Source organism: Synchiropus splendidus, chromosome 5, assembly GCF_027744825.2.
Source record: "Synchiropus splendidus isolate RoL2022-P1 chromosome 5, RoL_Sspl_1.0, whole genome shotgun sequence".
NCBI classification, from domain to species: Eukaryota; Metazoa; Chordata; class Actinopteri; order Syngnathiformes; family Callionymidae; genus Synchiropus; species Synchiropus splendidus.
The window spans coordinates 9,450,888-9,465,017 of NC_071338.1; the positions used below are offsets into that span (position 1 = coordinate 9,450,888).

At 41.8% G+C, this 14,130-nt stretch overlaps 1 protein-coding gene across 1 annotated transcript in view; it reads right to left on the reverse strand.

The window, feature by feature from the left end:
• Window positions 1-739: 739 nt before the first annotated feature.
• The window catches only part of LOC128759306 (NACHT, LRR and PYD domains-containing protein 5-like), a 31,586-nt gene continuing 18,195 nt past the window's right edge, over window positions 740-14,130 (reverse strand). The window contains exons 18-24 of the mRNA XM_053866183.1: window positions 13,418-13,933; window positions 7,483-7,538; window positions 7,113-7,239; window positions 6,936-7,030; window positions 6,689-6,869; window positions 1,469-1,579; window positions 740-909 (exon numbers count right to left, since the gene is read on the reverse strand). Coding sequence (XP_053722158.1) covers window positions 740-909; window positions 1,469-1,579; window positions 6,689-6,869; window positions 6,936-7,030; window positions 7,113-7,239; window positions 7,483-7,538; window positions 13,418-13,933 — 1,256 coding nt within the window. The remainder of the gene's footprint in view (window positions 910-1,468; window positions 1,580-6,688; window positions 6,870-6,935; window positions 7,031-7,112; window positions 7,240-7,482; window positions 7,539-13,417; window positions 13,934-14,130) is intronic.

Below are 14,130 nucleotides of genomic sequence, written 5' to 3' on the forward strand. Positions count from 1 at the left end.
CTGTGATGAATAACTGGCCTTAAAAGGCAGCAGTTTCAGCAAAGATGGAGTAAGCAGTCTAGCTCACAATGGACAGAAGTGTGATGCCAAAGATCAGGTACAGTAGAGTATCAGCCTTTCTGCACCACAGTCAAATTTCTGGTCCACAATTCTTGGTTTTCCCGTGTGACATAGATTCATAACGTATGTTTTCTCATGAGTTCGACATGTGCATGAGGCACACAAGGTGTACAGTCTTGCAAACGGTGTAATTGCATCATACTAACACAGCTATTCATGATAATGACGATAAAAATAATCTTCCTTTCTCTTCTTCTGCATGCTTGCTTTCATTTCCTTTTTATTTCAAAATGTTTTATTTTGGAGAAATGACAAGAACTCTGTTCAATTCTATCTATCTGTCATTCTGATCATTTTTTGGTTGCACATTTTGCAACAAGTATGCACAAAAACACACACACGCCCTTTTTTTCACAGTTAGATTGAAACTGTACTGTATTTTCTCACGCATTCAGAGTCAGCGTTGAATGGACCGATGGTTTCAAGTGCTCTGTGGTAATCTCTTTCTATACCGTGGAAATGTGTGAAATTCTGTGCACAAGGATTCCACTGGTGGGAATCTACTTATTTTGATTCCATGTAACCTCAATGTAACCTAACCTCTTCAAATAGAGCAGTGCCTTGTTTCTCAAAGAATCACTCAGTGATGTCATGGTTTAGGTTCAACAGGACTTGGCTCTCAAGGTTCTTGTGGTGAAGCCGTGATCGTGCAGCAGGAATCCAGCACGACTGAAACGTCTCTCACCGGCTGCAAATGCTGCTCTAAAGATGCAAAGAAGTCATCTTCCTCAGAGGGGCTGCTGTTTGTGCTGGTGACATCATCGAGGTGATTTCTGATATAGTCAAGGCCTGTGGCAAGATAAATTCTTTTCAAAATAATGACGTCTGCACATTATTCTGACCCTTCGGCTGTATAGGCTGTGGAGCTGCTGATGTTCGACATTAAAAGCTACCGTCTAACTTTTTTAGAACCACACTGTGGTTTGTCACTGACACAAATCTCTCCCCCACCAAGACAGAATTTAGCCTCCAAATTAATACTGAACGAAATAAACACACACAGGCAGTTACAGCAATATTATACAAATGTGGGTAAGTCACATTTCAATAGGTAAACAAGTAGATTTACCAGCATTTAAGATCTTCTCTTCTGTCGTCCAGGAGGTTGGTTTCTCCAGAACGTTTCTGGATCCCTTGTTGCATGGCGTGAAGAAGAGGTGTACACACTAAGCTATTATAAATAGCATGGCCACCATGTTTGTAGTCTTTCAAACACATTTTCCTCAACATAGACTCTTTTTTGTGTGCAGGCTGCTGTGAAACACGACACACACGGTTTAGACAGTTGGGCAGGACTTGTTGATGGCAGAGTGGTGTTGTTATGGACGTCTTTGAAGGTGAAGACAACCTTGTAGTCCACACCCAGACCTGACAGACAGTGGAGGGGCAGTGAGGAGAAGTAACGTGGCAGTGGAAGTGTCCTGGACGACAATGATGCTGGTGTCCAGGTCCAGATCAGCTGGCAGACCAAACACACTCACACCAGGGTGGAATCCCAACGGCTGCGGTGTGATGGACAGCTGGAGGCTGTGGGTGTAATGTTGGGGACACGTACATGAGGAGCCCGAAACAGGATTCAGTCTTGAAACAGTGGTGTAATGCAACTTGTTGATAAACACTCGGGGACACTGACCAGTGTTTTTACACTCAATAACACACCCAGAGACGCTTGAAGTGCTTTATTCAGTGTGAAACCAAAATATATGAACACACTGTTGATGTACAAAGACATGCACAGTAATTACTAGTCATGAACAACTTGGTCTGTTTTCATGAAGTATCATCACAAACAAATGAATGTTCATCTCAATCTCCTCTAACACATTGTAAATGCCTGACAGGACAAATTGTAAGACCATGACATAACATGGCTTCATTCTCCTTACATTACTTACAACTCAGCCAGTGTTTCTTCGTACTTACGTTTCTCAGAGATGGAAAAGGAGCAGGGAGAAGAACAGTTCTGACCATTCCTGACCCTCAATACCTCTTTTCCAGAATTTTGTAATTCATGATTTTATCATAAAAGACCATTTTACACTCTGGAATGACAAGCAGCAGATCTCTCCAGAAGTCACATGCGATATCACCTCAGAGGTTCCTTTGGATCTGTTTCACTAACTGCTGCATCCACCAGAAAAAAATCATTAGGAGTAAATACTTAACAGCAATGTGTCTGTGATTTATGAAAGTAAGTAGGAATCCATTTCAACATGTCCCCTCCCTCTCCTGTCCACGTGACCAAACCGTCTAGCCTCGAAGCTTCTGTGTTCCTCTCGTACTGGATAATGGTTTCTCATCTTGTCCTTCCTGATCATCTTTAACTCTGCCACTTCTGACTCTGCTTCTTGTTTGTATCTACTACTGTCTCTAACCTATAGACAGGTCTCATCATCACAGATCACCACATCAACCGTCCTCACCTGGTCCAACCTGTCTGCACTTTCCTATTCACCTCTTTTAATCTGTCCATCAATCTCTATGACTGCCCTCTAAAACCTAAACTTTTCACTTCTTCTGCTCCCCCTTCACCAGTCCTCCTGCCCCTCTCTCTCTCGTGTACACACAGTTATTGTTGTGCAGTTACAGAGCTTCATTCCTCTTCTTTCCAGCTCGTACTTCCAAGGCTTCTCCTCTCACCATGTCATTGCCAGTGTCATCTTAGGATCCACTTGAAACCTTCACTTCTGCCCACCTCCCCACTTTCTGTCCCCCTAATGGTTCTTCTATTAATCACACTTCCTCTCTAGGGACTCCAGGAAGGTTCCTCTTGAACTCCTGACCTTCTCTGTACCTTGCTATAAACATCCACAGTGTAAACACCGCATCTGTGGTGATCTGTCATGAAACCATACTGCTGGTCACCGATGGTGACCTCACTTTTTAGCAAAAATTCAGGAATGCCTGAATGATGAATCTGCACTTATGTGACGTCTTTTTTCGACACCATTCAAGAGGTCAATGTTCTCGGCATGTCCCTGTGTCCTGAGGTAGTCTGGGAAGGCCTCTCCTTTATTGCACACAAAGTTTGCATCAGTTACAGAAAGGTGCTTCAACTAGACCATGTATAAACACACACACAAACACATACACGTTAGTCTTTCTATCTTAGTGAGGACCGTCATGACATAACGCTTTCCCCAGCCTACTTCACCATCCAAAACAAATGGCTAACCTTCATGTTGTTCAAATATCATTTCAATAACCTAGTTCTTTTTTAGTTATTCAAAGTGCTTCAAAATAAGGGTTGAAGAATTGAGGACCAGCCGAAATGTCCTCACTTTGCCAAAAGGTTCTCAGTATTGGTCAAAACAAAAACATCATAAGGCTTAACTGGCACGAGAGGACACTTAAACCAGAGTTCACACCTTAAAACTACACGACACAAACACTTTCAGAAAAATAAAAAACAAATAGTAAAAGAACGAAATAAAAAAAAAACCTTCTGCTATGAGGCTAAAGTAATGCCTCTAAGTTTTGGGCTGAATGATTGAGAACCAGTTAACCACCTTTTTCAGATAAGATCATGTAACTTGCTCCCTCCCAGACACAGTCCATGCGCCAGACGGAGCTGTCGATCAATCAAAAACAATGCAGTTCATATGACTGTAGAGACGCTGGTGTTTACCAACTGAGCTTTTATTGGAGTCAACGCTGAACTACACATCAAAACAAAGCGGCCGGGGAAATGTCTTTCTCATGTTTTGAGTGTTTTCAGCAGCTCTGTGGTCACCTGCTTCGTGCTCCATCGACATCAAAGGGAGTCATCTGTATGAAGGGGTTGTTGGCTCAAGACCTGGAATCTGGAACCATGGCAACCCGGACCTCAAGAGAAAGAATGAATAAGGAAAGTTAGAATGTTGCCACTCTACCGGGCTACTGCTAAGCCTAAGTCAGGCGTAGTTGTTGACCCAGAGCTCTGCATCACACTCCTCTGTCAGGGATTAAACTTTTGGATTTTAACTTGTTGGTTTCTTGGTAGTCATTCTCATGAGTGAACAGAAGCGCGGCAGACACATTGGAGGTGTGTTTGTCTAACAAGGTGAATGCTGTCAACAAAACAACGCTCAATTACTATGTGTGTCTGTTGATGTAACAGTGAACCAGAATCCAGACTTTTCATGGTTGAGTTGCAGGACAGAGGCAGAAGCAGAGTTGTTGTATCGTTTCTGGACTGAGTTAACTGATAGAATCTACAACTCCCTGTCTCATTCCTGGACACTCACAACGACCAGAGGAACCGACTTGGATGGAGGTCCGGATATATATGCGACGGTGAGTTCAACAGAAGTGTGACAAGGCTCAGTTTTTTTTCCTGTTTTTGACTAGGCATAGTGTTTTTAAAACTACTTCTTCAGTGAGAATTAATACAGACTTAATATTCCAATTCTTACAGTCTCTGGATTAGTCATATCAAGAAAGCTCAGCATCTGACCTTTAATGGCAAGTATAATGCAGCATTCTTCAGGCAACATTGAGTTCAGCCCTTCTAAAAATAAACTTCCTGTTTGTGTTCGAGCCGTTTTTCAGTGTGTTTGTGGTCACACCCTGAACTTTGAATGAAGAAGCAAGAGTGTTCTATCTCAGAGCACAGACATTTATCTACCTGTAAAGCTGTCAGGTTCAGTTGCAGGCAAAATATCACATGACCAATTGTTGCTTTCTGTGTCTTTGTGTAGCTTTGGTTGCAGAATTCAACTGGTTTACAATGGCAGTTATTTGACATATCATGTAGAGCAGTAGAATTTGTGAAGCTTTATTTTTGATAACTAAAAGTTGATTATTTCAGTGACTGACAAAATGTGTGCTAGTTTAGATGTTATGAGGAAACTGCATTGGTCACAGCATTACCTCCTCTCCCTAAAGCTTTCTTTAAGAGCATAGCATGAATACCTTCATACATGCCTGTGTTTGTTGCAGTTTGAAAAGCAGTGCTGCTCACATTTCCCTTGCTACATTTTGACCTCAATTTGAGGTTGAACTACTAGACCACCAAACCACTAATCTGGGTCAAACCTTTGGATCATTTATCTGAAAAAAAATGCTCTAATTTCTTAAGAATACATGTGGTTGTAAGAGTGTGGGACACGTGTTTCCATCCTTACTCTTTGCTGATAGGTACCATGTGACTTTTTTTAATGCAATGTTGTTGCAAAACAAATGTTGATATCGCTGTCAAGGACCGGTGGAAAACACTGGCCAAAGTGACTGATGGTGTGTTGGAGATCATGTTGTGCTTCATTTTGTATCCCCCAAAATCTGTTCCGCAAACCACAGTGAATGTTTCAACCCCTCCAGAAGTTGGCAGTGGCACTGCCCCAGACAGGCATTGCCTGTGCATGCCCTTTGCTTAAGCATATGTGTCTGAATTCTGGTTGTGATGGATCCAAATACAGTCCGACGCCATTTTTCATTAGCACAGAATTTGGCAATACATACATTGAATCTACGCATGCGCCCATTTGTAATGGATTAGTATGACCCAGGGTTCCCTGGAGGCTTTTATCAAAGATAGAAGATCAATCTTTGAGGTTGCATGGTTAAGATTACTGATTATATTGTGGATCCTGGAAGAACTTGACATTGAGTTTGTGAGATTCTGACATTACAACTGAACAGTATGTTAACAGATATTTTGGGATTGTTCATTAGATCGGGTTGTGTGTCTCATAAGTAGGGTAGAAGTTCACAGGTGGTCATATTCCATCTGATCCATGAACACCTGACGTTCATCTGATCTAAACAAAACTTTGTATTTTTCAAAAGCCATCGCCTGTCATTCTCCAGGAAACAAAACTGACAAGACCTCCAAGTGTCATGAATGCTAATCTAAGGTTGACCCAAGAGCAGATGATTCTGAACTCGGAGGACTCGGACAAGTGAGGTTAACAGTTAACCAAGTTTAATACAAATAAATAATACATGAACAATAAGGAAAACAGAAGTCGACGACACCAGGAGTGGAGCGCGGAGGACAACACACGAATGGAGAGGGAAAAACCTAAAACACGCGTGAGATACACAGCGAACAGGGACAACAGAAAACTATGCACTATGTCACTTGTTGATGATGTCATGCTGTTTGTGTTTCATAGTCATCAAACAGTCAACAAGGATTTATTGGTCTCTGAACTCTACTGTTCTTGAGTTATTATTAATGTACAACCGCAAGGTACCATATATCTACACAGTGATGATGCAATATTTGCAATATTAAGACAATTATTTTTGGCCTAAAAATGCATGTTTCCTTTCCTTATGAAAATGACTGCAATGTAAAAGTGTCACAGAAATAAAATGAAAATAAGTAGAAGTTGGGCAAATGTGTACAGTGTTTTCAGTTCTTGCACATAATACATAGCCCGCTACCATGTCTGTCTTAATGTGCACTATTAGTATGGCCTTCTTTTCCTCTTTCCTACACAGTCCGTTAAAAAGAGTATTTTGTATTTTATATTTATATTTTGCTTGTTTACAGAGCATGTTAAGTGATGAACAAAAATTCCCTCAGGATTAATCAAGTTTTTCTGAATGTAATTCTGAAAAAATGTATTTAGAATGTATGCACCTTTTCTGAGGAATTCTGACTTTTCCTGGTCCATGTATTCCCGGCCAACCAAAGAGTAGTTTGACATCTTGTTTTGCTTCATGTTGTGGAACAAACACCGATCAGCTATCTTCTCAATCACGTCAGCGTCCAGAGATTTTCCCAAAAACTGAACCATTCTGGTGACAGCGTCCTTCAGGTCCTGCAAAAAGGAAACCAATCCCATCGCTCAACATTCAGAAGTCTGTGCTTATAAGTGAGATCTCACCATTTTCATTTCTTCATAGGAGATGTACATTACTCGCTCCTTGTTATCAGAGGCCAGCCACCCCTTCACATGATCGAACCAGGACCCAAACATGACTGTGGAGAACAGAGAATTAACATGACATTAGTTACATTTAAAATGGATGGCTATTGCACAGACAAAATAAAAAAGGCGTACTTTGACCATCGAGAAACTTCCGGAGGAATTCAGCTTTGGGACCAGGATCTACCAGGTATGACGCCATCCCATAATAATGAAAGGAGGATGTAAACACATCTTTCGGATTTCTCATCACGTAGATGACCTGAGGAATTGGAAACAGCAAAAATGACTTCATTATCTATCATTGTTTGTCACTCTTTTTTGCACTAACTCAGATATTTGTGCTTTATTATTCTATTATTTGTCTACAATCACTTGTATCCTCAAAATGTCTACAGCAGTGGCTCAAAACAACTTAATAAAAATGCTCTCCATTGTGGTATAAACTAGCACCCGATATTAATATGGGGTGCAGGTTTGGAAAAGCCATGACCCGAACTCCAACCTTGCACTCATCAAGTGGCGTGATCCCAGCCAGCTGTAGCAACCGGAGGTAGGAACCTACAGGGCCATGTGAATGTGTTATATGGGTATAACGCATCTTAACCATTTGAATACTTTATTTTATTTCTTTCATGACATCATTTTATTGAAGGTTCAAGCTCCGTTTTGAAAGGCAATGAAAGCCATCAACGCATTTCTTGCGGTATGTTTTACAGTAAAAGCCTTATGCCTCTAGTTGACAATGCCGATGAACCACAAATATGTACTTTACATTTAATTGTTATTGACAAAACAGAAGAAAACATGCTTTTGTGAATTTTATTTTTTTTTATTGAAACATTGCATCAACTCAAAAAAAAAACAAACAAAAAAAACCCGTGAGTGAAGAGAGATCATCGACTTCTGCCTCTCTTTGTTGCCTTACTGAACTTGCTCATGACTAAGCAGAGAAGTAGAGAGGGCTGTTTGTTTCATCTTGACATATTCTTCACCTGAAACTAGAGAGGAATCCACATCTTGTACTGGTGCAATATCACTTAAAAACAAGCAGTGACTCAGTGAGAAGACACTAAGTGATGGGTGTGATGTAGTCACCAGTTGAGACATTCAACCAAGGCCCCCTTATATGGCATTGAAAAGACACCTCTGGCTGTGAAGAACAGTGTGAGAACTCTCAGTCTAATAAGTTTGGTGTGAGCTTCTCAACCTCGCAGTTGAGGCGTGTTTCGAGCTGTGCACCTAGACCTTGCACAGTAATGTGAACATGCTGTGCTGTTTGTTAGTGTGTTCAACAAATCAATCTTTCGCCAAATCACTTTCTCACTGGGTTGTGAAATCACCAGCTACGCTGAGCAAACATCTATATATTTCTTTTACATTTTCGCGAATATATTCCTCAGACATCAACAGTGAGTGCAGCAGACGCGTTCAAACGCCATGAGTCATTGGCAGAAATGCTCAGTAGCGCCGCCTCCAGATAATTTGAGTAGAGATAGAGATAACTGACGTGCACTGCCACAGAAAATTCTCAAATAGTAAAATGTGCATTTTCATCAGGATGTAGCTTTATAATCACACCTTATTAGTATCTGGTGTGCACAGACAGCATCTGGTGAGCACCAGTTAGTCGCTTTCTTTTTTTTTTTCAATATCCCTGTCTCTGTAGTGTCTACACAGCAGTTCAGCGCACATGTTAGGAAAGGGGATTGTGTGTGTTAGGTTCTGTGTATTCACGTTTAGTCATGTTAAGTGATGCCAAGCCAAGTCGTGCCATGCTTGGTAAGGTACAGTGTCTTTTGTTTTCTTTGTCATCCAAGTTATGCTGTCAAGCCAAGTCCACTTTCATCAGCATAGTTGTGTTAATTTTTTTGTTGTACTTCAGTGGCGTTTAAGTTGCACTGTTATTTGTGCTCGCACTCCCTTTTTGTGGTGCGGTGTTTTCTCTCATGTGTGTTCATTGTTTTTCTGAAACAAACTTTGTTGAACACCTGTTTTATCTCCAGAATTTGGGCCCAAGACTAGACTGTCCACAGCAGTTTCTGCTATTATATTATTATATTATACTATTATATATCTTGCTGAAAGCACAAGGAGACAGGAACAAAAGAAAAAAGCATCTTGTCCAATCTGTTCTCCTGTTTATGATTTTGAAAGACACGCTTAAAATTCTTGAAACTTTTGGGAATATAATTTATGTCTTATTATTTGAGACACAAAGTACACAAAGTACTGTGTATCTGTTTTGCTGCAAACATATATATATATATATATATATATATACTACACTTATATACAAACAACAAGCATATAGACATTTGTTTAATGATTTGGCAACAGAACAGAGACAGCAATGAACACAAAATTGACTTCCATGTCGAGTAGAAACATCGCCACTTCAGGATCAGAAGAAAATCCTTTTGAAGCTCTCAGTTCCCTCCAGGCTGTGAATGCATCTCCTGTATTGACACAGGATCTAGCTCTGTCATTCCATTCTTCTGCCATGATGTAAACAAAGGAAGTCAGCTCGCTGCTGAGGTTGCTCTGCCCTTCTGTCGTAAAGTGTTGCGATGCAGGTGGAGTTGGGGCAGTGATGCCACTCACTGAACACGCCTCCGGGCGGCTCGCCCAGAGAAAGCTACATACTCCAAGGGAGCGTTTAACAGAGAGCTGGAGAGTCTGACTCCGGGATTTTGAACTGTTCAAAATGAAACCTGTCATCTCTGGAAATATGAAAACAATCTATTTATGTCTAAATGTTACGCATTGTTGCTTTAAAAAAAAAAAAACCTCAACCCAACCACACACCAAAATAAACATACTCTCAATCGGCATAAATAACAGGGACCACAACATAAAACAAACAATGATAATGCAACTGAGAACGGTGTGTATACTCGCTCACATTCCTCACACAAGAAACAATATCTCTATAATATCTCTATATCTCTATACTGTACACAATAAACGATAAACCAATCACTGCCATATCCAAGAATATTTGGATTGTACCCATTGTACAATCCAAACTCTTCCCTAATCCCAATTAACCCAACCCAGAACCTTCCCTCCCGGCCATCCCATCGTCTCAGACAATGGCAGTGAGTCCAAAAGAGTGGCAGGATACTAGAGGTTTTTACAACAATAACGATTGCTGTTGTTGTTGACAACATTGAATATTGCTATCTCTCACCATAACCAATATTATTTACTTAATTTTCACATATTGACAAATACATGGACATCACATCCATTTCCGGGTAGATATAATGTCAACCAAGCTCCATCGATAATGCAACACCACATCATCAGACCACTGTCGCATTTTAAATCCAAAGTATGGGTGCACTGTGGGTTTTGTTTGCATGGAGGACAGAAGGATGTAGATATGACCAAAGCTGTATGCAAACTCACGGAATGGTAATACGTCAAACATGAACATTTTTCCTGACACCATCCGGACATAAAATCAGAACCAGCCAAAGGACCAGCAGCAGCAAAGCCCCTCGATGAGACACTGACCAAACTCCCAAATGGCTCTGACAAAGCAAGGTGAATCACTACGTCAATTGCATATTTGATCTGCATACCTATGCCTGTACAGTATGGAAAATACAGACTTCAGAAACATACAATTGAGAGCAGAAGTACGTAATACCGTCACAGAGGTCTTTTTTGTAGACACTGTGATTCCTAAAATCTAGAATGAGGTGGTGTCACAAGTGAAAGAGAAGCTGACAAGAGCTGAGCAAGTCTCTCTTACCTCCCACGCCACGGAATCTTTCATCACCATCACAGCCCATTGCATCACAGAAGATTGGTCATAATCCTTTCACGTTCTCCTGACAAGAGTTGCACGGGTCTCACACAGGATCAAATATTGCAGCCGCCATACCCAATTGATACCCCAGTCCTACTTGTTCAATGCCTCTCCATGCTCTCTGGACCACTCCATTTGGGGAGTGGCTCTTTTTCTAGATTCTGCAAATAACCCATGAAGGGGAGGGAGATGTATCCGGGCTCGATGTCATCCCGACATCTTTTTTTACTGCCACTGGGTGGAGGGGGATCCCCTTTCCTCTGTCTTCAGGATCAGATACTTCATGGGCGCTTGTCTGACGACGATAACCATCCATCACTGTATGGTCAGTATACTGCGTCAGTGTCAAAATGTGGATGATGGTTAGGAAAAAAAACACCTGGGCGGGGTGATTTTAAGTTGGAAATCATATTCCCATTCCATTTTCTGATGTATTCATTCCAAACCCATTTTGAGTTATGGGTTAGAGAATAGGTCCCCTTCACGTCAGGCATTAATCACTCTGGTCCGATAGCAAAGACCTATGGAGGGCACCCTTCAGAGAACGGTATTCCTTTTGGTAACCTTTCATTCTCTTCATCATTTTCAATTCCTCTTAATGTAGGTCGCTGTCACAGTTCAAATAATACAAGCAGTGTCTCCACTTTACTTACAGCTCCAATCCCATGGTGGTATTTATGAGCCTGAGCCTTAACCGAAGTCAGTGATTTGTTAAGTTTGAACTGTGGCTGAATAATGCAATTTAATAAACATCATAAAAAAGGAAACATGGTTGATTTAACACTTTGCCATTGGTGGCAATATTAAGCTTCTTCTTTAACAATTTAAAAACAATTGAAAACTTGTCAAATGAACATAGTTCAACAACAAATTCTTCATGTTATCCACCATCATTAAAAACAGAGCATAGGATCCAAAAGTTCATTGACCTCAGGCCCACTTTCTTGTGTCTGTGTCCTTTATTGTTGTTGAACAACCAATGCTTCCTGAGTCAGGGTAAGTGTTGACTGTGGAACCTCAACACGAAGCTAAAAAAAATTATATAAAGTTATTGTGTTTGCATTTCTATTCCCCAATAAAAAACATTTTTCTCCTGTATATTTTACACTTTACTAAAACGCTGACTCAATGCAGACTGTACCTGCTCTTTAGGGGACAAGAGGCAGACGTTTACACACACTCACACCTGCAAGCATTTGGAGTCATCAACCGGCCCCTATATGTTTTTGGACTGTGAGTGGAAACGGAGTACCCAAAGGAAATACACAGCCACAGGGTGGGAGAACATATAAACTATACACAAACACGCTCCAGATTCATACTATGAGACATCTGCACAGTGCAAATTCATATTTTCCGCGGGTTTATGTTTGTGTTTTTTAAGTCCTTGTTTTGCATTCTTTGTTTGTTTTTATTGCAACAATAGTTTCGACCACGTCACATATTGATCATTCCAAATGTATATTGCCACCAACAACTCAATAAAATCAAACATCTCGAGGCCAAAGCCTGTGGCGTTAAATATTTAGACACATCAACAGCTAATATAGTTGTAGATCAAACCACCTGAACCCTCAATGACGCGTCACTGACACCTGCTGGAAGAAATACCGATACGCATTTCAGAGAAATGTCTCTCCAGATATGTGGTTGGAAAATGTAATTAAAAAATAAATGGTCCTGCAACCCATTTCCCTGACTGGACCTCCGCTCTCTTAAGGAGTAGATTGTAAGCCAGATTGTAATAGCTCTATGCTTGTGGTGTACTGAATATTCCTCATATTAACTGTTTGATATTTTTTTCCCATCATGTTTATTACTTCCTGGTTGCCCTGTTTTTCCCCAGTGCCTGAGATGTTCCATAAATTTGTTGTTTAAGTTATATTTTTTGGACTTGCACCACGTGTCTTTGTGTATCTTCCTGTCTTCCTCTGCTTGTGGGTCATTTCCATGGTCTGAGTCACCACAGCGCGACACAGCACACACAGCATCCTCTCTTTTAGAGTGTGTTCAACCTTCCAATCCGGAACACATTCTCTACCTTGCGTCGGCTCCTTACTCTGCCAGTAGAACTCTGGACAAGCCATGCAATAAAGTCAACATTCTGTCCAGTCTCTAGAGTCTTTAAATTGCCTTGTCATTGGAATCGACATCCAGATAAGGGAGAGGTGAAGACAGAGTGTGATATCGGGTTTCTAGCCTTCTCTTCGTCTCCTGCTTTAGTGGTCCATGTCTCTGAGTGAGGTTTTTAGCAAAGGTCTTTAAATGGAATAACGGTTGACGGACCAGGCCAGACGCCATTCTCGAACTGGAAGATGCACCGGCACATGAGCTTTGGTGAGCAAAGTGTGTCTGAACACCATTGTTCAGCTTGTGATGCAACCCTGGGCAACTGATCTTGGAACTCAATCCAGTTGACTCCAAGAACTCAGGTTCCCCATGCCCAGTGAAGGGGAAAAACAAGTCTTCTGATCCAGAACTGGGTGGAGAATGAGTCAGCTGAACCATTTCTGTGAGCTCTTCATGTTCAACATGTCCTGCCAGATCTCAGCATGGGCTAGCCATTTGGCCCAGGAGTGTCATGAAAGCAAGAGCTGGAACCTCTGTTCCTCCGCCATACAATGCTCAATGGCTGGTGGAGGGCTGGCTAAGTTCCTCAGTCCAGGCTGACTCCCAGGAAGACCACCTTCTGACTGGATCTCAGCGAGCTCTTGCTGAAGTTCACACACAACCCCAGTGGCCTTATGTGATCTGGATCTGCACAGTGGTTTGAGCGCCACCTCCACACACTTGGTGAAGGTGCACTGGGCCAGAGAGTCCCCAAACGGTAGACAAATGTACAGAAAGTGCCTGAAAAACCTCCTGTGGCTCCTGCAAAACAAGATGTGGAAGTAGGCATCTGCAAGGTCAGAGGAGACCATCCAGTCACTCGGCCTGACGCACTGCAAAAGTCTCTTTGTTGTCAGCATTCTGAACCGTAGACAGGCCAGGAACCTGTTCAGGAAACTGAGGTCCAGGATAGGTCTGAATCCTCCAAGCTTTCTGGGAACCGCAATGTTACAGGAGTAGAACCCTCCCTCCATCTCCTGCGCCCTCATGGGCTTGATCACATCCTTCTGTAGGAGAGACTGGACCTCTGACAGGAGGCACCGCAAACGTTACCCCTGCTCCAGGTTGGTCCATATTATTCCCCCGAAGCAGAAGTGAAGGGCATGTAGCCAAATCATACCCCAAACCTAGTAAGGTAGATGGGGCACAGTTATCTAGGAGTCTGTCAGGACAGAGGCCCGGACAGCTGTCACTCTAACTCGTGACAGTAGAACTGGAGAAAAG